Below are 27,692 nucleotides of genomic sequence, written 5' to 3' on the forward strand. Positions count from 1 at the left end.
GAATGTCACATAGGCGTGTTTATTCAATTCAGACTGTTTTCATAACCTTCCAAATAGTAGTACTAAACACCTTTTCCTCGTGCTTAATACAGTCATCCTTCCAATTCTTAGAGAATTTATAAAAATATTTTTCATCCAATAATCCTGATAAAGGTAAAAATAAGTGTTTTATAGCAAACAATGAACAGACACACTAGCTAGGAGCACACCTTATAGCATCTCCTGTACCTTTAAATGTATCCTTGAACTGGGATAAGAGAACAGCTGTTCAGGCAAGAGACTCCCACTTAGAATTCAACACATGACGAATGGCTAATAAGCCTTCCACTCTTTAAGTCACGCTATGACGTCAACTAACAGCCAGTCTTCTTTGAATACAGCATGACTGTTAGCAATTGGAAGCCTTCTCATGCACGTGAAGAGTTCTATGAAAACTGGAACCGTGCATTTTCGAACTCCATACTGCAGACAATCACACCTGGCTTGTGGAGACCAGTTTTCCAGTGATGTCACCACTACTACGAAGACAGTGCAGGGGTGGCTCACTGCTCCTTACATGCTGAATTCTACACCAGAATGTATCACCTGAAGAGAGCTACAATCACTGCTTCTTCTGGCTCCACTAATCCTTTTATTGCCTTTCTAACCTCACCCTATCTGCTGCAGAAAAACATTGCAAAGGAGCCACTGGGCAGGTGGCTAAAAAAAGGGGGAAGGATGAGGAAGAAGCTGTGGTAGCCATATCAACAGCAGATTTCAAAGGTACAATGAGATCTAGGGTTGTCTGCCTAACATCTCCTGAAGAAATTAAGTTTATAATAAATGCCATGCATTCTTTACGGAATCACACATTTCCACTTCTTTTTTTTTTTGTATGTGTTGCCCACTTTAGACTGGCAGTTTAGTTTTTTTTTTTTAAGGTGCAGAAGCATCTTTCAAATCTACATGGCTAACTTCATAAACAAATCCCATACACTAGTTTGACATGCTTTACATTTACATTATTAAACCACCATTGTTAAAATGACAGAACTGAAGCTGGTTACCTTCAGTGAGATAAAAAGTACTTTCAGTTCTCCCATAGCAGTGCAATTTTATATGTCTGAAAATTGCAGCAGATCTTATGATGCTATAGAACAGCAAGAACTGAGTAACATAGTGATTGTCTGGTTGGGGTAAGTTTAAATCCATGTTGATACAAGACTAACTCAAATTCCAGGCAACCACCACTTTACCCCATGTCTGCAACCCCGTTATACCCATTTTTTATTCAGGTTGACTTAGCTTTTTTTTTTTGGTGAATGAAATAATAACTTTAGGGAAACAAATGGGGTGATCATTTTTTTTTAACTTACTAGATTTTCAAAATTAAAACCAAAAAACCAACACATTTGAAAGAAGTTGCTGCACCTGCAAAGACACTCTTTAAGCTTACTATGAAATACAAAAAAGTGCACTCTTCTATATCTACATATAAAACATATTAGAAATAAAACTTGTGTAAAACGTTTGCTGTGCAAACTATAAAAAGTCAGTCAGTCCGTTGTTTTTCCTAATAGATTTAGGTCAGGTCCTCTTGCTTCCTATTGCAGAGAATCACTGTTATCCAAGACCAGCCCACTGATATTTGTAGTTGAGAGATCTGTTCCATCATCTTCAGCGCTGTCTACAGATTCATCCTCACTTTGCCCTGCCATCATGACTTGCTGAACAGCCAAAGTAGTACCATCAGATGACAGTGACTGGAGACTGTCTACATTCATGTTGACTGGAGCAGTAATTGTTACAACAGCTCCTAAAAATGGAGAAAAATATAGGTCCAATTGGAAATACAATTAGATATGTTTAAAAAGCCACCATTCCTATTCTGAAATATCCATTTAATCTCATCTTCTAAAATAAACTAAAGTTTTAGATTGAACAGCTATGAATTTAACAATTGGAAATGAATTAAAACTGCACATACCATAAGGATTCTGTATTTTGAAAATGCTGAGGCACTACCACCTTAATCTGGCATCCCAAGATTTATAACATTTGGAGCAAAGATTTACATACAGAACTGGACACCAGTGCCTAAGTTAATATAATTAAGGCTGCAACACATGAATTTTTACTTGTGCACAAGCCCCATTAATATACCAGAACAGGAATATTTAACTTCAGTGCACCACTATATATGTGTGCTTGTCTGATCGCAGAAGGGAAGAAAGTTCCAGTCTGGGCAGATACTAATCATTCCTTATTTTTTTATGCTGTCCATGAAAAAGTGTTTACTAAATTAAACCTGTGCTAATTCATTACTTTCAGTAGGCTTTGTACAGAGAAATTGTATAAATTATTTGCAAACTGGCTCACCAATCAACAAAGAAAAAAATAAAGCAGATTTAAAAAGTTTTATAATGAAGTAAGTGATCTGCTTACCATCTGACATAGTAAGTTCATTTGATTGATGCTGAGCTACTCCTGATGCAATGGAGTCTGGCCAGAACCTTTGAACTGGTCGGTTTTGAGCTGTTTTCTTCTTCGTTTTTGGTGTTTCAGAACAGCTGGAATCCAACATTGGCTGGAGAATTCGCCTTCTAGCATTGATAAACCTAAACAAGGGCAAAATTTAATCTTCCAAAGTAGCTATAGAAATTAGACTTTTTCTAATCAAGACTTTTCTAACTGAACAACTAAGCTACAAGTATTATAACTGCTTCTCAGCTGGGTTTTCTTATTTACTGATGATACAGCTCTACAGTTAAACGTTTTCTTGTCAAAAGAGTCTACAAATAATTTTGAGTCTTTTTAAACATGGTCACATTCTTCTATTTTCATACAATTTCTAACAACAGTCTTTCACAATTTATTTATCACCACCAAACAGTCAAAATCTTGGGCTACATCAAACCTACCATTTTATTATTTTGACTGTACAAATCTTCAAAGAGGCGTTTTGCTTTGATAAAGGTTTGAGCAAAGCTTTCAGTCAGAGCTCTTTGAAAGAGCAACAAGGCCTCCTCACCTCTAAGAGCAAACTACCATGTTCCTTTATGTGGCTCTGCTTTGTATATTCTTCCCCACCCTCAGAGGAGACTTTTCCTACAAAACTGGCTGAAGGGCATCCAGATTGGTCAGTTTGGGCAGGTGGGTTGGGAATCCTCACAGTCATCTGGGAATCCTTTCACCATGTACCAAAGGTCTTGCAAACTGGACAGTTTCAGCAAGCAATCTGAGAAATGCCACAATCACCCACCTAAGACATTCTTGTCAGTGTCTCCATGCATGTTGAAGCTGGCCAGCCCTGAGCATATGTGCTAAAGGACCTCCAGGCTGGGTGGTTTGGGCCTGCCCTGCAGCAATGCCACAACATGGACTGAAGCTGCCCAGCCCGGATACCCATGGCATGTGCTGAACTTCTTCCAAACTGGAAACTTTGCTGAATTTTGCACTGAAAGCCAGAAGACTTTCAGCCAGTGCTGGGAGGGAAACCCAAGAGGCAGCTTCTTCTGCAGCACTGGCCCAAAGTGACTCAAGACAATGTTTGCTTTGTCAAGGTGAGTCTCACTACTTCTACAGCACAAAGCTCTTTGTTAAAGTGAAGCTAATGTTTTGCACAGCCCTACTGATTATATTACAATTCTTTTGTGCCTTTCATTCTCTTAACACAATATTGGCATTATGTGTGAGTGTGTGTGTCTGTGTTTATATACACACATATACACATATATGCATATACATATAATACAGAGAGAGACACTCTCAGAAACATATGCTTTAATACAAAGTAAGTTTCATTCCTGTTGAGCGTGACTCCTCAAGCCTTCATGGATATGTCCATCTAGTTTTCTTGGGAACAGTACAGAAGTCATTTGCCAGTGCCTTCTCCCAAGATGCTTTTTCAAATTCCCAGCCTAATATTTCCCACTTGGCTTTATGAGGTCGGTTATGTATTGCCAACGGTATGCATATTTCTCTGTCACAAAGTGCACTACTTTTCTTTCATGAATGATGAATTTGCAGAATAGAAACATGCAGTATAGAAATTATGGTGGTGAAGCGAGACCCAGATTAAAGTTCAAGTTTCCATTTGATTAAAGGACTCACTGGGCGACTTTGGCCTAGTTATTTTGTTAACTCAACCTACTTCAGAGAGTTCCTGGTGGGAAAATACGAGGAGACCTACAATGTAGATCACTTTGAGTTTCCCAGAAGAAAGATAAGATAGAACTATAAAGTGATTCTGATCAACTTACCAGTTGTTAACTTGGAGTAATGTAAGATTCGTTTGTGCTGCTATCTGTTTTTTCTCATCTTCTGTTGGATATGGATGCTACAGAAAGAAAGATTTTCATTCTTCTTTTTGAATTGGATTTATTTTTAAATAAATTGCGTTAATAATAAAAATCAATTTATTATTATTGATTACAGCTATTCATATCCTGCTTTTCATAACTAACCATCCAAGGTAGATTATAAACAATATAGCAATTGCAACTAAAAATATTGTACATGTTATTTAAAGCAAGCATGCTATGATCTTTCTCAGAAAGCAGCTAGTGGTAATAGCCCTGTGGGGGAGGGGGCTGCTGCAAGTCCAGCAGAACAGGCTTGGTGGTGGTGGTCACCTGTTTTCTTCTTTTTCTTTTCGGGGATCCTTCCCACAGGGCGACTAGTGATAATGGGTTTCAGGTTTCCCTCACAGTATGAAAGAGAATGGAAATTAAAAAGATGTTTAATATGCCATAGTTATTTTAGTAGAACTTAACCCTCCACTAATAAAATAAAATATGACCAATTAATCTTTCTATAATGCATCCTGCAGTGACTTCAAATACTGTATTGCGATTTAATTGATCTGTACCTGCTACTTATTTTAACACCATCAATTACAGGCGGTGATTTATTTATGTAATAATAATGTGAGGACAGTACTCTGATTTCTGTATTATATCTGTATAAACAGGTATGTCAATCCATTCTGTTTAGACAGACATCTCAACATACTTTCACCAGAAAGACAGTAGAATTCTGTTTTCATAATACTTTTGAACATACATATCATTTGACTGTGGATATAATGTGAGGGGGTTGTTCCTTTACCTTTTAAAGAGGCTTTGGCTTGCCCCCTCAAGAAGCCATCACTGGACCCCACCATACTGGACAATTTTCGTCCAGTATCTAACCTCTCCTTTTCAGGGAAGGTGGTTGAGGAGGTGGTTGTTGAGCAGCATCAGAGGACCTTGGATGAAGTAGATTATCTGGATCCCTTTCAGTCAGGATTCAGGCCCAGGCATGGGACAGAAACAGCATTGGTCATGCTTTTTGATGACCTTTGGCATGGGTGGGATGGGGGTTGTACATCCATTCTTGCCCTACTTGACCCCTCTGCGGCTTTTGGTACCATCGATCATGGTATTCTTCTGGATTGCCTCAGAGGATTGGGGGTGGGCAGTACGGTATTGTGCTGGTTTGACTCTTTTCTCCAGGGTCAATTCCAGTTGGTGGTGATTGGGGAGGTCCTACCCTTGGCCACTACTACGTGAGGTGCCACAGGGTTCGGAGCTCTCTATTTAACATCTACATGAAGCTGCTGGGTGAGCTCATCTGTCACCATGGGGTGAGGTATCACCAGTACGCTGATGATACCCAATTATATATTTCTGCCCTTGGTGAATTAAGCAATGCCGTAAATGTCTTATCCTGGTGTCTGGAGGCTGTTAGGGTCTGGATGGGGAACAATAGGGTTCAGCTGAACCCTGGCAAGAGCCTGCCAGTTCTAGGACTATGCCATCTTTGGTGCTGGATGGAGTTGCACTGCCCCAGACAAGCCTGGTATATAATCTGGGGGTCCTCCTGGACTCACAATTCCTGCTTAAGGGCCTTTGCACAGCTTTGTATTGTGTGCCAGTTGTGCCAGTTCCTAGATCGGGGGGCCCTGCTCACAGTCACTCATGCCCTAGTCACCTCCAGATTGGACTACAGTGATGTGGTCTATATGGGGCTGCCCTTGAAGAGTATCCAGAAGCTTCAGCTGGTGCAGAATGCAGTGGTACGGGCACTTATGTGTGCTTCTGAAACAGCACATGTCACACCTCTGCTCTGCGAGCTGCATTGGGTGCCAGTTTGCTTCCGGGTCCAATTCAAGGTGCTGGTTTTAACCTTTAAAGCCCTTCATGGGATGGGACTGGGTTTTCTGAGGGACCGCTTCTCCCTGATTACAACTGCCTGTCCCATTAGATCTGGCAGAGAAGGTAAGCTTTGTGTCCCATCTGCTAGGGACTTACACTTGGCAGATCCAGGAGGCAGGCCTTATGGAATATTCCCCGCCCCCACCCCTGAAGAGAGGCTAGCTCCATCCCTGTTCATGTTCCGCAAGTCCCTCAAGACCTGGCTATGTCATCAGGCCTGGGGGGTCCCAGAGGACTGGTGACATTCTAAGACGGCTCCATCATCATGTTTAATATTTACTCTCTCCTGTGCCTGGTGGTTTGAATTTTAATAATGACTGTTTTATATTTTTAATAATGATTGTTTTTATACTGTATATTTATTGTTTTATTTAATTGTTGTATGCTGCTCAGAGTTATTTTTTGTGAGATGGGCGGCCATATAAATTTGATAAATAAATATAATAAAAAGTTGTGCAATGCTATCTCCTTCCATCAAAACCAACAATTAACAGCACAATGTAGAACCCATGGATTAAATTTTATAAGCATACAGACAGAGCATCTATATGAAATATAAAACTTGTGGCAACATTTGTGTGATCTTTCAGTTCATGAATAAGCCAATTATGATTATACAAATCACAGGGTAAATGTATGACCCTAAACTAACAAAGATTACTGTATGCATGGCCCCCTTTTGAGTGTGCAATACGTTCAGTAAAGCAAACCACATAACAATCCTGCTTCTACATATAGCTAAACTTCACTTTATATACTGAATTTCTCCCATCCCCTGAGGAAATATTTAGACTGACAGAAATTTAAATATAGCTCTCAAAGGACTACTGATTGAAGGAGCACATGATTTTAAAAAAAACCTCCATACAAATGAAATAAAACCAGAAAATCACAATTTTACATAAGAGGGACCTACTGAACTTAGGTCTGATTCAACTTTAATAAATCAGTTTAACTTTTTTCAAGTGGAGCTACAGAAATAGACTGTAAAAAGTTTCATTTCGGAATAAAATATTTTCCTGCATGACATTGGTATCGGAGAAAAGTCCTGAGAATACCATGGATAGCCAAGAAAACAAACGAATAGATAATTGAATCAATCAATCAATCCAGAGTTGTCACTCAAAGTACAAATGACCAGGCTCAAATTATTGTACTTCAGACACAGTATGGGAAGACCTAGTTCTCTGGAGAAGTCTATAATGCTGAGAAAGTTCAAAGGAAATAGAGGAAGAGGATGACCAGAGACTAGATGGACTCAATTACATCAGCGACAGGTACATCGTTTGAATGCCTGAAGAACCAAGTTGGGGACAGATCCTCCTGGAGAAAATCTATCTGTGTGGTCATAAAGACTCAACATAACTTGATGGCACATAATCAATCAATCAATCAATCAATCAATCAATGAAATAGGAAAAATTATATTAGCAAAACTTCTAAAAAAAAGTATTCCCAATCACTGTGATGAACTCTTACCCCTATGTGCTGGAAAAGCCAAGATCTCATCACATTTGTAGCATGCTTTGGAAGAACACCTCTTTTATTCTTTGATGATCCGTCATCTTGATGCAAGATGCTTAAATCTTGGTTAAGTTGTAACTGGAGCTACACAAATAACACAACTTTATTAACCCACCGTAAATATTACCAAAATTCCTTAATACTTCACAAGAATAACTTTATAAAAGCACAAGTGTTCTATCGAAAGTAGAACCTCAGTGTTACTCCTCAGTGCTATGCACACACCATTTCAGATTGTATGCAAGAGCTGTATATGTCAGTGCTGGTCCATATCAGAAATGGTGGAAAACTATCATATTAGGAGAATGAGTTTTAACTCTATGTTCTCACTAGGAGTTTTCTATGTGCAGGGAATTTTAGCGGAATTTTATTTATTTTATGGGAACATTCAAACATAGTATTCACAAACTGCAGATTGAAACGGATGAGTATGGATTCTCTACAACTCTGAGGAGTAGTTTTCTCTTTTACATTTATGGGGGAAAATCAGGGATATTGTAATCCATGGAACAACACATGCAGTCGGGACGAAGATGTGGTCCCTGTGATGTATGAGTACCCAAATTCTCTGTTTGTGCCCCCAGAGACCCCTCTGACTATGAGTACTGCAAATTAAACGCAGTTCCTGCCATTCATTTTACGAATGGTATAGGAAGATGCTTCTTTTTACTTTTTCTACACATTTCACATATTAAAAATATTTAAATTCATTATATAGGCAACCCTGTATTGTCCATGCATATTTTCCACATCTTATTAAAATTCTGGCTTCTTTTCCCATTTTAAACCACTCTATGAAATGTGTAAAACATACCTGTGAATTCTGGATCCTGATGGTTCCAGGTGACAGTGCTTGTGTTACTACTTGTCCTTGAGGTGTGACCACCGTTACTGGCTGATATACCGTGCCACCTTAAAAGAATACAGAAATCAAGTAATTGAGAGATCAAGAGACAGTATGTTAACTGATGTTTAACAGATAAAACTATTTTTAAAAAGCAAAAGTGAATAATTTTTTTGATTTCATAGAATGTTTTACTTTATAGAAGCAGAAATCCAGGTAAAAGTCAATGGCACCCACAAGGCAGGAGTCCAAAAAGTCAAGTCTCAACAGCACAATTGAAGCCCTGCGCCTTTGTATATGTGTGTGATGTCAGTGCACGTACAAAAGGATCAGGGCTTTGATAGCGCTACCAAAACCAGCATCTTGACTTTTTTGACTCCTGCTGTGCATGTGACTAAGAATATTTTTACTATATTTGATATTATTACATAAATTAGTTACTGTATTGTGAATATTTTAAATTTACTCAAATATATTTGATTTGCCTTCATTTTCTTTTCACTAGTTCTTAAGAAGAGTTATACTAGACAAATTACTCTTTGAAGGGTAATACTATCATTTAAAATGATGTTTCATTTATCTTAAGATAAACTGGTAGCATGTAATAAAACAAATTTTTATTTTTTTATTTATTTATGTATTCATTTTAATAAATTTTTATGGCTGCTCAACTCATACAAAGTGACTCCGGGCAGCTTACAAAATTAAAAACCACAATATAAAAAAACCATCAGCCCCCCACCCCCTGCAGCAGCTACAAACACAATCAGATCAGCCACTTGATCAGCACCATCTCAACCTGGGGTCCCCAGGCCCGCTGACAGAACCATGTCTTCAGGGCCTTTCAGAAAAGTATCAAGGTGGGGGCCAATTTAATCTCTGGGGAAATGATGTTCCACAGGGAGGGAGCCACCATGGAGAAGGCCCTTTTTTGGGGTCCCACTAGATGAACTTTCCACATAGAGGGGACTTATAACATACTCTGCCTCCCCCCTCTGGTGGGCCGGGTAGATGTAACTTATAACATTTTCCTCTTTAGAAACTACTAAACAGCCAGAAGCACACACAAACACATACATCCACACACTTTGATAAAATGCAATGTTTGAATGTTTAGTGTTTCTTACCTGCAACTGTTGCCATAGTTACATTTCCCTGCTGCAGTGCTGATGCAGGTACCACTATCCCCTGGGGACTTAGCGTACCTGTGATGGCACTTTGAATTGGCTAGAAAAAGTAACAACAAGAATTACATAGCCTTATCTTTATGAATGTTCCCATGATTTCAGCTGAACAGTTTCAAATCAGAGAGAGATTTGAAAAAAACCCCACAATGATGTTGACAAATATGATAAAAAAAACTGTTATGAAAACAAGTTCAATGAAAATAAATAAGCAAGAAATTATAGTTTGACAACATGTGTATGTGTATGTTATTTCTAAAATGCTACCTTTCTTTCCAATACTGAAACATTCATAATATAGTTTAAAACAGGTATATGAATGTTGAATTATAATTACATCAAACAGTAGTTCCTGTACAACTCAATACTATTCCTAACATAGTGAAAGCTCGAATTTGCATGTCAAATTGCTAGATTAAAGATAATGGGATTTGGAAAAAGGTATCGGTAATTTATCTAGATTTTTTTTTTTAAAAAGTAAGAAGAAATAAATTGTATAGGTTTTCAGTCTTAAAGATCTCTTAAGCATCTTAAACTTGAGAAGCAAAGAAGATTTCATATTTTGCCAAAGTTCAGATTTAAAATATTTACCCAAAGTAGTAAACCATCAAACAAAATATAATCTAATATATAGATGGCAAGAACGCATTTTAGTAAGTTGACATGGGGCTGGCGTGAAGTGTTCAATGATATTCAATGAAGAAATCCTTGATTATATTTCTAAAAACATATCAATATTTTTACACTCTTCATGATTAACTTAATTTTCCTCTTGTAAGTGATAAATATATGTTGTCAAATGGGTTTCTAGGAGAGATCTCATAGTATGAAGATGAATAAAATAAACTATCTATATAAAGAGTTTATTTATTTATAGTACTTATACTGTTTCAATCTCAAAGGACTCTGGGCAGGGTACAACATCCCCACTCCCATCCCAAAAAAAGAAAAGAAAAGCATAATAATGAATAACTAAATCCAAATCAATATTAAAAAAAAGCAAACCATCAAAAAGCAAGGATAAAATCAAGATACTTGCCTACAGTCATGCAACTGGGGCCAAAAGCATGTTTTAACTTGTTTATGGAATTTCAGGAAAGTGGGAGCTGCTTGGAACTCTGGGGAAAATGTATCCAAAAAGGTTGGGGCTCTTACAGAGAAGGCCTGTAATAACCTCGTGAGGGGTGAGAACTTTCAGGTCATCTCTTGAGGACCAGATTGAATGGGCAAATTCAATTTTGCAAAGGTATTGCCTGATATATCCTGGTACTGCACTGTTAGGGTTTTTTACCTTTAACTCCAGCATTTTGGACTGGGCCTAAAAGTCTACTGGCTTCATAGAGGTATAATAGTGGGGAAGGGTTAGAGCAGAATGTCCATTAAATCCAAATGGGATTTTATGCATGTGTTGTTTACCTGTGCATAAAATGGTAAACACATAGGCAGAAACATATCATGCACAGATTTTTTTTTCTGTTGCATCTGATCTCCAATGAACTCTGATCCATTAAATCAAGGATTCATGCATTTTTAAGTTTTGACAGACCACACTCTGAAATGTAAATATTGATGCCCTTATTAATTATGTTTAAACAGAAATAGTAAATTACATAACTATTTGAACTGAAAAAATATCACACAACTTCCATTACTATTATTGAAAATTCAGCTGCCAACTGGGACACATTTTTCAATAATAAAAAATATTATGCAGCAAAATAAAGGCCCATAGTTTAGTGATGGACCCTTGTCCATATTGTTTCAGGTTAGTTTTTCATGTCTCCAGTTAATGCACTGGTGGTTGATCTTTTGATTGCCAGTGGCCTTGCTTAATATATTTTGGGTGGCTAGGACAGAAACTTTTCTGGTTTTCTTTTATTGGATGTATGGGAGAAGTTCAGGGTTTTTGTTGTTGTTTAATTATGTGAAGCCATAAGGCTTAAACATGAGAGTTTCTCAGTGTTTCCCATCTCAACATGGCTGAAAATAATGTAACTAATTTTTAGTAACTGTGGTAAGTGGTTACTTGGATGTGCAAAAAGGGGGTAACAGTGCCTGCTTCCAGGTTGACTCAGTCTAATATTTGCTGCATCTTTTTTTAAATTCCTCTCCCAACATAAGGCAGCCAGGACAGGAGACATTTCGTGACTGAAGCATGAGATGAGTGACTCTTACTCTTCATTCACATTTCTCAGCTGGCCTCTTATGCACATGAAATCTAGGCTACTGAACAGGAAGAACTTGATGCTCTGAAGTCTTCTGTATATGATGGAGAGCTATCATAGAACTCTCTTCCTGTACAGAGAACTCCCCTATCTTGGATAGGGCCATTATTTGCAATGAGATGAACAAAGCCAACCCAAAACTTAGGCCAAGGAAACAGTGCCAAAGAAGTGTAATGATAATTGTGTCAATTTTGCTCTACTGCTCACATTTTCTGGTGACTCTTTCCATGAAGACAGCTGCTCCAGCAAATCCAAGCTATCTTTATCATGTTTAAAGTTGCTGGACTGCAGACAAAGAGTTGACAAATTATAGTCATTCTTTAAGAATTACATTTTCATGTACCGGATTACTAAGAACTGCACAAGGGAGACCTGGTAACTTTAATAACATCACAAAGACTTAAACATTGCTAATTTGCCAGTCACAGATCATCTATTTATAAACTATATGGTTTACTCATTTAATCAAATTATTAAGATGGCATATTATACTTAGATTTTTAAAAATCTGCTTTTACCTATCCTGAATCTTTCTGGAATAGGGTAGATTACAAAACAATTAAGAAAATATATTTCACTTCCCATGAAAGTTACCTGGGGTTGTACTGGTGAATAAGGACTCCCAGATTCTCCACTTAGCAGAGTTTCACTGTTCATTTTAGTCTTTAGACATGCAATATAGCGACTACAAAAATCTTTACAGAGCTCATTAACTTTTTCTAGCTCAAGCAGATGAATTCGTAGAACCTGAATTGCTTTTACCATCTGAGGATAAACAAAGAGAACTTTGAAACAAGGTACAAAAATATCTGCGCATAATTTACATTTACTGACAATACCGAATATACTGCCTCCTCGAAGTAGTTTACAATAAAAATCAGCAATTATAATTTACAGCCATTAAACTATACATCAAAAGATGTTCTTGAATACACAGAATAAGGAATAAAGTAACAAAACAATAATAGTAGTAGTAATAAGTAAACAATCTGATTAAAGGAACAGGGCTTTGCTAATACTATAGGTAGATAGAATAAAACTTGCTGGAAGACAGAGATTTATTATAATTATTTATATCCTGCCTCTCAGGAGATACCAATCCTTACAAAGTGGTTTATAAGCAATATAGATAATTACAAATAAAAACAAAATAAATATTATTGAAAAAGAAAGAAACAACTAGAATATTTCCCACATGGCTGTTGAATGTAATAGAAATGCTAGGGTCTGGGAGGAAAAGTCTAGCTGAAAAGGCCTTCTTCCTTCTTTCACTTTCAGTGAAAGTGACCACTGAGAGGATCTTTCATTCGATTTCTATTCACCTTAAATAGCAAAGTGACCTGAAGAAGGATTTCTGAAAATCATCCTGTACTAGTACTCAAATTATACAACAGAATTCATATAAACCTTGTGTCTGACTTTCAGTAATACAGCTGACTAATGATGCTTTACTTTGCAATATTTAATTCAATTTAACTTAACCAGCATGAAATGGCATACAATTTTTGCTAGATTTTGTTTAATTATCTTTAAAAAATGCTTTATTTCAGTGCTTTCTAGTTCCTAGTTATTTAAATAGATAGGCACTTCGGCACTTCATTTTATTTCCTAAATGAAAACTTCTTGCCTAACAAAGAGAGAGGAAAAGAAACTTTCTTGAGGGAGCAATCTCTTTTGCTGGGAGTTGTAGTAGTTTGTGGAGATGCATAGGTTTGTTTTTACAAGGAGATGGCTATATTTTTTACCAATGTTATATGTTAGCTGCTCAGAATCATTGGAGTTGGGCAGTCTAGAAATCTGAAATACAAATAGTTGAAATTAAGGTCAGTGCCAAAGAATATGTGGAAGTGTACGCAGAAATACTTCCTTCCTCTGATCTATGTTTATGTGTTCCTAATGGACATGTTGGACAAAAGATTCCTATCTCAGGTTTTGAGGAAGGTAACAACTTAAAGAGTCAAAATAAACCTAGTTCCAAATTAGCAAGATTTGTACAAATACAACAAAAGAAACATAAATTAATATGTTACTTTTTTTCCTAAAATGATTTTACTTACTAAATTATCCGTTTCTGGATCTTCACAAAAAAAGGGTTTTCCTTCCTTCTCCTGTTTCCTAACAAAGTTTTCAATATCTACATCAAAACTTGCAGATGTTGTGCCTTCTGAACCCTGTGTAGATTGTTCACATTTTTCAAATAACAGTGCTAATAAAGGAAACAGCGGGTGCCTAGGAATTAAAGATGAGCAAACTATAAGACTGCAGAAATTCTATCTCTAAGTCAGTATGACAAAACATGTACAATTTGGACAATGCATACATAATAATAAAATAAATTACACCAGCAATTAAGATGCTATGTATTCATCCCTAATCTAATCTGGAGTAGTAATCTGCTCCTTTATTCACTGTGTAAATCTACTTGTGCATTGTCAAGTAGAAAACTACACTGTATTCTCAATTGTAGGCTTTTGTATTTTTAGTTTTTATTCTTATTTACTGTTTTTTCATGTTCTGAGCACGAAGAGTTTCCTTATGATTGTGGCAGGATATAAATGTAATGAACATGGACATTTTAAAATATATATTAAAACAGAAACTCTTAATCTGAAATAAAGATCACAAACCTTACTTAAGTGTGTTAAAGGCCCAGTGAAATAAACAAAATCTGTACTGCTATCCTATTCTTGTTCAGTAAGTTTTCAGTCTCACCACCTTTAATAGAGCTTACTCCCTTGTAAACATGTAGAGCATTGACTTAAGTATGCAATAAAATGGCTGAAAATACACATCTGACTTTACAAATACAGAACTCAAAATACATAAAATGTTGGCTGGTGCATTTGCTGCTAAACGTTTGAGCTTAGGTTGCTTTTTAACAACCGATTCTACATTCTGGGTGCCCTGGGACCAGTAGCTATTCTATAGTACACAATTTTATACTGGCATTGGAAATGAAAAACAGGTATACCTCACCTCTCTTAACAAAATAAAGTAGCAGGAGTTCTCAACTTTGGTTAAAGTGGTGAAACACTGCGGAGTTTGGCTGCTGAGGGGAAGAAGGCTTCAGAATCCTATCCTCTATTGAGTTTTGTATGGTCTCTTCCAACTGTGATTGCCTACTACATCCCAGAAGTTCCACACTTGGTCTGAGAACAATCACTCTACATACTAAAGACAATAACATATTTTACTACTTAGATTGGTCAACAGTACTACCTGTAAATAGCCTGCTTGTCTGCATCCATCGGTGTCTGAGACTCAACTGGGGAAGGACTCAATCCTCCTGCATCTGTTTCTAAGCAGTTTGGATCCTGCTCAGTTTTTAGGTCTGTTACTACTTGCATCTGCTGGAAAAGAAAGATGCTTTATATTGCCAGCTGCACTGAAAATAATTTGTTTTCCAAGCAAAGGGAAGAGCTAAGATCCTACTAAGTTGCCAGAAAGTTGGCATGACTTGGCAACTATACAAAAGCACAAGCAGTTAGTAAGAATAGATAGATGGATATAGACATATGATCTTTCTTATATTTTTTCTCAGTAAGTAATTGTGGTTGATTATAAATTGAAGATTTGAGCAATGATAATAAAACAGACAGATCTGTTAACAATCTCCCTCTGTCTTGCTGTTGAAATACTGTACAAGGCCATGGAAAATCCCTGCTATACTGTTGCTAAGAAAGTTGCATGGCCTTGTCCATACAATTAGCAGAAATCAAACTCTGCATTATTTTTTACTTTACTAAGATTATTATACGTACATGTGTATGCAGGTCCAAAACATAAAATCCCTCCAATTGAAAAAAAACCACCCTCAATTATTAAGATAAATGTTTCAGATTGTGACAAATCTATTATTTTTGGTATGGTACCATATGTGAAAATGTGTGGAAACTGAAACCCTAATTCAGTCAGGTAATAAATAATCAGTTTAACTAGGCTAGCTGTATTGATTTGATCTAGAATTCTGTATGTGTGACTGTTGCCCTTCTTTTTTTCCCTATTTCCCCCTTTCTCCCCATAAACTCTTTTTTATATCTATAGCTTCAGTGGTTTAATACTGTATGAGAATTTCTTGTTAAAATCTTCTCCGTGTACAACATTGTATAATAACACAACTATCCTTGTATTTCAACACTGGCATAAGGTTTGGGATTGGGCAGAAAAATTCAAAGCATGTGTCTTTCTACTTGCCTAGGGATTCATTAGTAGGAACTGCAGGACCTCCTCAGCTGAATGTGTCAGGAAGTTCAGGCTGACTGATGGCAGCCTATTATTTTTCTTTGGAAGAAGGGATGTGCCAGTGTGATTTAATTTAGCATCCTTCTTGGCTTGTAACACATTATAAATGCAAAGATATTATGCCTACTAATATATTTGGAATACAAATCCATCTTGTCACAGAGCAAAAGGGTGAGTGGCTTTAGTTTCTAAGTAATGGATAATAAGGTTATCCCCTAGCAAAAGGGCAGATCTATATCCTACTAAAACTCTTGTGTCTGTTCATCTGTTTGTAATCTTCAGTTGGACGAAATGGTGCATCATAGGGCAACAATTTTTCAACCAAGGTACCGTAGATGGGCTAATTTACAAAATGCATTTACAGAATGTGTCCAAAATCCCATCCCGAAATTTGGCAAAATTGTGGCTGCTTCAGCGCTGTGCTGTCACAGTCAGCTGTGGTCACATGATCATCATTTCCAACACTCCCTAACAGCTTCCCACAAATCAATGGGGAAGACAGCAGGAAATTTAAATTCAGTCATGATTGCCAATGCTCCCTGCCAGTTTCCTACAAGCAAAGTCAGTGGGGAAACCGGCAGGAAGTTGCAAGCCCAAGGCCTGCAGGCAGGTAAGTGCCTGCTGCCAGGTGGGGGAGGAAGTGAGCAGGTGCATGAGAGGTGTGGCAAGGGTCAGGGCCAGTGCACAAGAGGCACAGCACAGCACAGCACAGGCCAGGAAAGGTGTGTAGGGGGGGTGGCGTGGGTCAGGAAGGAGGCATGGGTATGTGTGAATGGCCAGTGCAGTATGAGCATGGAGGGACTGGAGAAGGGTGTGTGGGTGAGGGAGGGAAAGAAGGGAGGGAGGGAGGAAGGAAGGGACAGGGAGGGAGGAGCAGCTAGGAAGGAAGGGTGGGAAGAAGGGAGAGAGGAAGAAGGAGGGAGAGGAAAGGAAAGGAAAGGGGATGGAGAGAAGAAGGAAAGAGGAGGGAGGGAAGGAAGAAAGATTTCCAATGCTCCTTGCCATCTTCCCACAAGGAAACTCAATGGGGAAGTCGGCAGGAAATCAAAAGTCACTCCTGCTCCCACTGCTTTTTTGCCCGCCAGTGGTCATTCTATTTCTCTGTTTAGGTAAGGAAATATCTCTGAAACAATGACCCAAGGGGTCATGGATTCTCTAGTTTTTATTAAGGTGGCCATAATTCATTTTATGTAATGGAAGAAAACAGATCAGTGAAAAGAAAAAAAAAACACAGTATGTGAAACTCAACAATATCCTTATTTGGAAACAAAAATGTTATGATGAAAACAAAATAAAATTTATTTATTTATTTATTTATTCATTCATTCATTCATTCAATTTATATAGGCACCCATCTCATACATGTGACTCTAGGTGACTCACAAACAGTCTTAAAACATCAAAAACAATAAATAAAATATAAATACAAACAACATCATAAAAACCATACTAAAAGCATTATTAAAACACACAATGAGGGGCTGAGTACAGACCATTCATAACATTCAATATATATTTTTTTCCCTGAATACATTTGGGGAGACAACTTAAGTCAGCAGAGGCAAAGAATCCCAGTTTAGTTCCTAGCATCTTTACTTCAAATGATTATGTAGGAAGTGCTGCCATTCAGATTACACCTTGGTTACATTCACACCTCATGCCTACTCTTTTCTTTTTTCTTTTCTTTATTTTATTTAATCAACAATATACTGGTAGAAACTGATTGACTCTTTCTGCTTGTTTTCTTCTGACAGCAAGAAGAGCTAAAACAAATTGCAGAAAGTATTTCCAGGTATGATGAGTGAATTTGGATTCTGGATCTTTTACCCCTTCACAATCCAGAGTTGAGAAGAAACATTAATTTGTTTTTGGCTTTTGATCCTTGGTAGTTTGGCAAAGAAAATTAGAAATTTAATTTGCATATTACACTAAACAAATCAGGAAGGACTCCCTGCAATCTATTTAACTACTCCTATTGGCAAGAGGAGTCAAGTAGACTAAGCTAACTTATTTAGCCCAGAATCATGAAGAGATAATTAGATATTATTCTAAAACACTTATACCTCTTAAAATGCAATTGCCTCCTGACTAGCTTTCCATAAACTGTGCAATAAAAGAAATGAATAATGTACAAGTCAGAAGCATGATTTGTGTATTTTTTTTTAATCCATTCAATCATGCCCAATTCTCAGAGATTGCCTAGTCAGGTCCCTGAAGTTTTCTTGGCAAGGTTTTTCAGAAGAGGTTTGCCATTGTCTCCTTCCTACGGCTGAGAGAGATTGACTGGCCCAAGATCACCCAGCTGGCTTTGTGCCTAAGGCAGGACTAGAACTCATGGTCTCACGGTTTCTGGCCTGGTGCCTTAACCACTATGTCAAACTGGCTCTTAAAATTCAATTCTTAAAATTCTTCTTAAAATTAAATTGCCTCCTGACTAGCTTTCCATAAACCGTACAATAAAAGAAATACAAATCAGAAGCATGATTTCTGCATACCTATAGGTAATCCATATCATATGAACTTTCGTAAAAAATGTCTTACTTGTTGCCCATCTTGATAGTTGTCTATACTTAACGTCTGCGTTGCCATCATGGTTACTGAGAGTTGCTTTAAAGTCAAATCATATCTTAGTTCAAATTTTCTGCTGAAAAGAAACCATAAAGAATATTAGTATTTTTAAAGAAAGTTATAGGGTTATTGAAATCTATGTACAGTATGCAGTTGCAAAATGTATTCTTTCAAATACCATTACGTATACCAGTTATTGTCACAAAATATTGATAATCATAATTTTTATCCAAATTTCACATGTATTTTCACATGCTAAAATAAACATGAATAAAAATGTACCACAAAAATACCTGGAATAAAATAATGCAAGACAAACCTTTCTGGGATATGGAAAATGTTCTTTCAGATTATTCCTTGTTGAAGGAATACAGATACTGGTCCAGTCATAGGACCAGATGGCACAACAAATTTGTTCTTTTTAAATCCATGCTAGGACACTAGTGTACACTTTCTCTATCTGAAAAATACATAGCAAATTAAAAAATGTCCAATGGCTAAATCAGGGCATAAGTATTAAATTCATGATCTCTCTCACATATAACCACAACCCTTTTGTATTTATGTTCTGTCACATTCAGAGGCACCCACCCACCTATAACTTGATAAACACCTTGATTTCTCTTTCCCACGTTCATCATGTCCTTGATTTGCAAGAATTTGATTCACACATGCAGTCGAGCTGCATATTTTCCCTATGTGGTTCTGAAAGTGGCCATATACAGGCTAGAAGCAGCCATTTTTGCTATCATAACGGCTTTTTTTTTTCAATCACCAAAGTTTATATCTGTATACAACCTGGTTCATACAGTTTACATGGATGAGTCAGTCCACAGAAGTATATAATACCCAGTCTCTGGTGATGCCTTAAGCAAATATGTATACTATAGGAAAAATATGTGTTTTTTCAGACATTAAAGCAAACATGCAGAAGTAGCCACATGAAATTATTCTATACAAGAAAATATAAATTGGTTTAAAGCCATTAACTTATAGCAGAATTTCCATCCAATAAATTTCTGATGGTCAGATAGTTCTTCCTTTATTTTATAATATCTTACACATTTTCAAGAAGCTCCAAAGTCTCAAAGTAAAACAGCATTGGAAGGAAGCAAGAATCTTCAGGGGTTCTTTTGCTCTCTCATTGACATTCAGTAGATATAGGAGTTGAAAACAAAACAAAGCAGGAAATTATCAGCCCAGAAGGAAGCACAGAGATGTCATAGCTGGTCAATGCCAATGCAGGAAAACCTGCATTGCATTCATATTATGTTTTAACAGTTTTTAAAACAGAGAACTTCAGTTTATAGAAATATAATACTGTCAGACAGATATATTGTCAAGAAGCTCTTTCATCTATACCCATCAAGTGAAAGATACTGTCTGTGGCAACACCCATCACTGTAGCATCATTGTTTCCCAACTGGATGACTGAATCTCTCACCAAGCTGGCCATTGAGCCTATCAGTGTGCATGCCTTCTCTCTTTCTGTGATGACATTATTGTCTTATTCTCAAAACAGCAGGTTATTAACTGCTGAAATTAGAAGTGTTTAATGAACCTGCCCTGTATTTTTTTAGTTTGGATGGAAGTGTAATTCAAACAAATCCTTTTCATAAGGAGCAGGATGCTGGTTTTTTTTTAGTTCTAGTGGTGAGAGGGATGAATGTATCAACTAATATAATGGAGAAGCATACAAGAACATGAGCAGATTCCCTCAAAATGTAACCTTTATCATATAGTCCTCTCTATTTTCAGTGGCTCTCTCTGGAGACATCAATGGAAAAATCTCCCAGCTGCAATATTTAGGTACAGAAGGTATTACACTGAAAATAATTTGGATGATGGCTAATAAAAGAAATTCCAAAAGACCCCATGCAGGTCTGCTGGATTAGTGATCGATAGATAAGCATATTAGTAACAATGCTTCTGTTTGGTTTTTTTTGCCAGAGGCATCATGTCAATGCTCGAAAGGTTGAGGCAGCTTGGCCAATTTGATTGTTGATATTGGCTGTGGCAGCTATTTCCTGTTCTTGGACAACAGAGCCAAAGTATTAAAATTGTTCAAACTTAGCTCCATCAAAGTCAATGGCAAAGACTTTCAGTATGAGTGTATGGATCACTATATTGAACAGCAAAGGAGATGCAACAGTGCCTTGCCTCACACCTGTACATGCAGGCATTTCATTATGAACAGAATTTCATGACCCCTTATACAGCTGTTCCAGGAGGCTAGATGAGGCTATTTTAGCAAGCACACCTTCTGCAGTCAGTGCCACTGAAGGACACTGTCAAATGCTGCTGCAAGGTCAATGAACACACTGATGAGCCTCTTTCCACACCTGGTATGTTCCTCCAACAACTGTCGTGGTACACATATTTGGTCACAACATGTCTTCCAGGCCAGAAACCATCCTGTTCTTGGGGTAGTTGTTTTCATTCTGAAGCCTTTTTGAATTACTGTATTTTCATAGATACTTTATCTCCAAATGACAAAAGGCTAGTATGTTCCCTCTTAATTATATTAGATTGTCCACTCTTTTTTTTAATGCTAATTTCCTACTGTAAATTGTGGTGCAAGAATTAGTGTGGCAAACAGTAGCATTTAAAAATAGTGTAGACAATCCAATCCAACTAGGAAGAAACATGTTTTACACCATTCTTTCAAAAACTGGAACTTAGAATAGCTGGGTTCATCCTCTGGACAAAACCAGTTTTTTTTTAAAACACTGGTACCAGAATAAAATATAATGGACCTGTTTCTCAACAATGCTAAGCCACAATTAGTGGGTTTACATATTACTGCTGAAAATCCTAACGTAATGGTATCGTGTGATCTATGAACCCACAGAATGCAATGAATTAAATGCTTTCAATTGCAACAAGGTCTTTGTAAATAGAAAAACTGCAAGTATTAAATTTAAATTGTGCATTTATATTGCTTTGTATTTAAATTAATGTTCACTTAATTATTTAATAATTTCTTTTTAAAAATATGACATACTGTGTTTTAATGCTACTCAAAACACAGCTGTAATTGTTTTTATTCTGAGAAAGTTATTTGATGCTGTTTAAAAGTTCACAGTCTTGGGTATGTTTTTCTCATAGAAATGAACTACAAACTTAATGTAATAAATTGTTCCTATGTATTCAAACAGAACAAATATATGTAAGTAATGCCTGTCTACAATTTATTATAATTACTATAAAAAGACTGTTGGTTGAATTACTTTATTCTAAGATATTGTAAAAAGCATTTGTCTGTAAATTCATGATCATTCATATGTAATATAAATGAAATGGCTTCTGAGCTGTATTTAAAGTACCAGTCGAAGCGATTGGTACTTTATTTAAGGTATTACAATTTTATACTAGACCTATACTGTGATATTAGTCCTGTAACAACTTTAAAAATATACATTATTAAAGGAATGTGAACAAAAAACTAAATCCCAAAAAAATATGGAAAATGAATTTGAATTAGTATTTTCATAACTCTAAAATTTGTTAAATTAATATCCAGCCTTTAATTCAGGAGCAACATTTTATTTATCCAATTTATATGACTACCCACTTGACATATTATTCTGGACAGCAAACAGCAGGTTAAAAATAAAGACATCAACAAAAACACATCACACCTGGATGTTCCACTTCTAGAGCTGCATTCATATCCCTATCAGTACAACCCCATCCCCCCAGTGGGCTCACCTGGCTTCCTGGCCCAGTGCCTGGGGAAAAAGCCAAGTCTGAAGTGCCTTACAAAAGAGCATCAGGGTCAGAACCATTTGAATCTCAGGAGGTATGCTGTTCCACACAACACAGCACCGCACCAAAAAAAGCAAATTTCTTAGGTCCCATCAGATTGCATTGTTTAACTGAAAGGACCCTGAGCATGCCACTCTGATGGATCTGACGAAACAGACAAAAATACTTGGATAAAGTTGGTCCTGCAAATAACCAGGCCCTGTGCCATGAAGGGCTTAGTAAGTGACAATCAGCACTTTAAAATGCACCCAATAAAATTGGGCCTTATATCAACATTCAAGATGGAATTGCAAACAATTACTGTTAAGTATAGAATCCTATTTAGAAATACGATTACATTGTATTTTTAAAAAGCAGCCATTATTTCTGAATCCTTAAGAGGTTTTGCAAGCAAAATGTTTTAGATAATTTAATAATTTATGCCAAAACACCATGTTATACTTTTGATCCAAATTAAACTCATTTACTCATTCTACAAAGCACTTTGCTTCATTGGCTGTCCCAGAGGAAGCATATTCTGTGCATGCACACACATGCCCAGAAGATCTCAAGAGGGCCACATAGTGTCCATGCCGGGATCTGCTCCTTGAAATTGCAGCCTCTCCAAAACTCAGAGCAGCTGCTTTGAAGTCCTCCCAAAACATTCTATGGGGATATGTACAGAATACTCTTCTGCTGGGATGGCAGATGAAGCAAAGCAGGAAAGTGTCTTGTAGAATGATTTTCAGTAAACTATTAAACACTTTGACTTTGCCAGTGGGATCAGTGTAGCACAAAACACACAACTATGTACCTTTTAGAGACAGATGATAGTCTTGTAAGCAAATTATACTTATTCTATTTGAACAGAAGTCTGCCAATTGTAAACAATGCAAAAACAAGTTACTCTTAGCATCTTCAAGGAATTAAATATTTTTATTAGTGGACATACAAGCTCAGTTACAAGAGAAAACAATTTAAACATTATGTGATTTGATTCCTTAATTACTTTGTATTTTGATGCTGCCGTTATATCATGTTTGTGATATGTTACTTATCTGTTAGTATATTATGCTATTGTTCAAGTAGTTCAATGGATGTTACTTGGGAATAAATTCCTACTGATTCAGCAGGTCTTGCTTCCAAATGGGCCCTAAATACAGCATTCATAAACTGATATATCAAATCATAGTCTGATTCAAGAAATCAGGGCTTTGAACATTCCCTTTGACTAGAGTATTTATATTCTCATTTAAGCACCACCCAGCAAACAGAATTATCTGTGAGAGCCCCCAACTCGAACAACCAACAATCCAAGTAACAAGCCTGAATCCTTACTTCAAATCTGTAACTTAAGTATGCTTTAAAAATATTTTATATTAACACTGAATGTAAAGCTGAAAGTAATGTCATAAAAATTATTACATTATTTTAATAAAGTATCATAGACAAATACTATACAAGTTCTGAATGATGGCAGTTTTGATTCCTAAAACAACTGCAACTTCAAGGAGCAGAGCCAGGCATGGCTACTATGTGGCCCTCTTGAGATCTTCTGGGCATGTTTGTACATGCACAGAATATGCTTCTCCTGGGATAGCTGGACAGCCCCAAAAGTTGTGATTTTTAATAGGTTAGGAAAATTACAATTGTAAGTAATCATTACTGCTATGGGTTTTATTTTAATTAAATGTAAATATAAATCACATCAGATTTAGTTTTTGTCTGGCTCCACTTACTGCTTTTTGGATGTGAACATCAGCACACCACTCAAAGACCAAATGTAAGGCCACAAAAAGTTGTGCAAAGTTGTTGAAAGGGTACTGTATTCTGCAAGAAAGCCCAGTCCGTACCTCAAAGTTTTGTTACATATTCTATTTTTTAAAAAAATATATAGCATGTAGAATAAAAAAAATATGTGATGCCAAGTAACTGAAACATTTAAAACAATTTGAATCATTGTCTCAAGTAGCAAGTTACAATAAAATGGTGCTCCTAAAGGATACCAATGTATCATTTCCTTGTACCTTCATTCCTATCCCCATTGCCTTGTAATTACATCTTTAATGTACCCCTATAATAGTTTTAACAATGTGACTCTTAGTTATAAATGGTTAACAGAAATTGCAAACTGTGAAACTGGTAGAGGGACTATAAAAGTACAGTATGAAAATTAGTGTTCCTAATACAGTGAGTTGGGGTCTAAGCTAAAAGATGAACATATATGAAAATAGTAGTAACAATAGAACTTGAACAACTCAAGGTGGCTCACAACAAAGAAATGCGTTACAGTACTTCTGAATTGTTTATTTATTATTAGATTGATATCTCACCTTTCAAAGTCAATTCTGGGGAAAATTAATGGGAATTCAATTGATTTCTGTTGTCTTATTTTTTAAAATTTAATACCGCAAATTTCTATTTGTCAGAGCTTCAATATTCTGCTTTGCTCAATGAAGTCAAGAATAAATTTCATTAAGCAAAGCAAAGTTTACTATTCTATGTAGGCATTGTACTGCTGAGTTTAGGATGAAAAAGAGCAATTAGCATTTTTTCTAGTCAATGCTAGACTAAAACGCAGTAGAAACTTGTAGTTCAGTAAGGTTACGAACACCTACAAGCCTCGTTCCTTAGTGCATGAGCACTCAGGAATTGTTTCTCATTCCATTCATCTGCAATGTTTACCAGGACACTTAGCACTAACAGCACTTTGAATTCAATCTCCAAACGTTTTTTTTCAAAATGCACCAAATGTAGCATCTGTCTGCAACACCTTAAAGTAACTATACCTTTTTTTTTTTTGAGACCAATCTCAGGAAAAGATACAGCTGTTTTAAGGTATTGCAAACTGATGCTACATTTCATTTCCACATGGTCTAAAGCACCTATTGAAGATTAAATCTGAAGCACTTCACAGCCCTATTGAGCATCCTGAGCATCTTGGTTTCAAGACTTTATTTTAACATTTAGCATAGGAAGACTAGAAAATGCCATGTGTGACTTTAGCATTGATGTTTCCAAGAATGGAGGATTTCTTCAGCCCCTTATATATCCTCAGTGCCACCGGCCTCCATTTGCCTATCAAAACATGAAAACAATTCTGAGATTTCAGGAGCTATTGATGAACTAAGATTTCTTGAGTAAGAGCTTGGTTGTAACACCCTGTATTGCTTTTTCTCCCAGCTGAACAAAATTTTGTACAAAATTAGGTAATATACACCCATCTGCTACATTTGTACTTATTAAAGTTCCATTTTTTTCCAAGCTGAAAAATTGTGGCTTGAAACAAGTCTCTGATATTTTAGTGTAACATACAATATACTCCCAATGAAAACTGTAGGCATGTGCAATGGTCATGTGTGCAATAAACTGCAAATGTCACTTCAATTAGTAATGTTCAATTAGGAAATTTCAGTGTCTGCACTTTGAATTTCACTACCACGAATCCTTCAAAATCTGCTTTCTTAAACCTAATTCAGCAGCATCATTTATATTATTGCTATTCTTGGTACCCAAAATAAAAACAAAGGGGTCTAAAACCTCAAGTTTGCATATTGGGAGGACAAAGTTCTTAGAATAACTTTGAAACATACAATTTGTTTGCTCATTTAAATGCTTAATGTCATGGCTAATGAACCGGAAAACTGACATTCTTTTTCAAGTTCCAGTCTTCAGCTACCACAACAAACAGGATCAGTGAACTGGTATCACAGAATGTTTACCAACACCAAACAGGGCAAGAAGTACACATTACCCACTCATATTCTCCACACTTGGTACTTGAATCAAGGAATACTTCATTTTTCCAGTTTTGCCAAGCTCTGGCATTGCAATTTAGTGCCGTTTTCAATTTAGCCAGGGGATACAAATTCGTGGGAGATTGTCTGCTCATCTCAAAATATATTATAAAATACCCTTCTCTTTTGAGAAGTGGGGTGAAGAGTATGCAAAATACATATTCCTGGTTTTTGTATGACTGAAAACAGGTCGCCGACCAAACACCCGAAAACGGCTGAGAAACAAAGGGGAGATAAAACTCCTCACCACGTTTATTGTTGACAACCAGATTACATAATAATAATCCCCTCGGATTTCCTAAAAATTCACTATGAATCCCCCACGTCAATTCACGTGCAAAAGGGGGATTATTTCAAGCTACGAAAAGGCAGCTGCGAACCTATGGAAGAACGGGGGGAGAGAGGGGAGGGGGAGACGGCTTTCCCCTTACGCCTGGGCTAAGGAGCCCGAGCGCATTCGAGGCAAGAAACAAGAGAGCGAGGAAAGGCGGCCGTGGGGGAACTCCCGCTGGTTGTTCAATTCCTCTCCAACTGCTTCTTCAGGTCTACAGGAATGTCCCCGAAAACGGCCCCTTTAAATACCGCCCTCGCGGCTCCCCCACACGCCCCCGCGTCGCACCACGAACAGCTGCTGCCCTTTTTTCTCCCCCTCCCACTTCCTGAGGCGAGCGACACCGTCCCCTCCTCGGTGCGCGCGCCGCCTCCGCCGCCTCCTACAAAAGCAACGGCCAGTCGGCGGCTGTTCCAGAAACTTCCTCACTCCCCCTCCCTTTCCTTTCCTTCCTCGCTCCAGACCGCCGACGCCCCTAACCCCCCTCCGGGTAAGTTACGGTGAGGATGCCCCTTTCCCGCTTTTCCATGTTGCGGGCTCGCCTCCCCCCACGCTCCCCCACATCCCGGATCTGTTGGCGCGGCTGAGCCAAGCCGGCCGATACTGGCGGCGGGCGCGCCGTGATGGATGGCTGGCTGGCTAAGAGCAGGTTTGAGTGACAGCGCTTACCTGGGTGCCAATCTTCGTCACACTGACAAGCGGCTGCAGCAATCGGGACCCGCACCGCCGCGACGCGCGTCACCACGCATACATGGCCTCGTCCAATTGCCGGGCGCGCCAGGCGAGACGACAACACGCTTCGAAAGACGCCTCATCAATATTCAGCAAGGGAGCGGGGCACGTCGTGTTTTTAGATACGCCCACTCCGAGGCGCGCCATGGTGAAGGGGCGGGGCGGCGAGAAAAGTACCGTCCCCTTGGGCCTGGGCGCGCGCTGAATTGCCTTTATGAATACTCATAAGGTGGGGGGAGGGCCGCCACCCACCTCCTTTAGTTTGGGAGGTGGAAGAAGTTGTTTCCTAGTAGCGCCGCTGGGGATTTGATGGAGGGAACGC

General features: G+C 37.6%; 1 protein-coding gene across 6 annotated transcripts; it reads right to left on the reverse strand.

Annotated features, from left to right (window-relative positions):
• On the reverse strand, positions 1-27,692 carry PKNOX1 (PBX/knotted 1 homeobox 1). 6 transcript variants are annotated; one of them, XM_063305299.1, is made up of 12 exons: positions 27,308-27,692; positions 18,737-18,836; positions 15,173-15,303; positions 14,011-14,182; positions 12,548-12,718; positions 12,161-12,238; positions 9,672-9,771; positions 8,515-8,612; positions 7,656-7,784; positions 4,242-4,318; positions 2,425-2,597; positions 1-1,795 (listed from the first exon to the last, which is right to left on the reverse strand). In XM_063305299.1, exons 2-12 carry the CDS (start codon positions 18,785-18,787, stop codon positions 1,584-1,586), a joined length of 1,392 nt encoding a protein of 463 aa, XP_063161369.1. In that variant the 5' UTR covers positions 18,788-18,836; positions 27,308-27,692; the 3' UTR covers positions 1-1,583. The 6 variants fall into 6 exon arrangements, with proteins under 6 accessions (XP_063161369.1, XP_063161366.1, XP_063161364.1 ...); XM_063305296.1 differs by having other exon boundaries at positions 18,737-18,839; XM_063305294.1 differs by lacking the exon at positions 27,308-27,692 and adding an exon at positions 22,475-23,300 and having other exon boundaries at positions 18,737-18,839.

Source organism: Candoia aspera, chromosome 5, assembly GCF_035149785.1.
Source record: "Candoia aspera isolate rCanAsp1 chromosome 5, rCanAsp1.hap2, whole genome shotgun sequence".
NCBI lineage: Eukaryota > Metazoa > Chordata > Lepidosauria > Squamata > Boidae > Candoia > Candoia aspera.

Coding starts and splice junctions, on each gene's coding strand:
- PKNOX1 (XM_063305294.1), bottom strand. CDS start 22,551: ATGGTTCTGACCCTGATGCTCTTTTGTAAGGCACTTCAGACTTGGCTT. Junction 12,239..12,547: donor ATTCACCAGTACAACCCCAG/GTAACTTTCATG, acceptor CTTTGTCTGCAG/TCCAGCAACTTTAAACATGA. Junction 7,785..8,514: donor TCAGGATCCAGAATTCACAG/GTATGTTTTACA, acceptor TTATTTGTGTAG/CTCCAGTTACAACTTAACCA.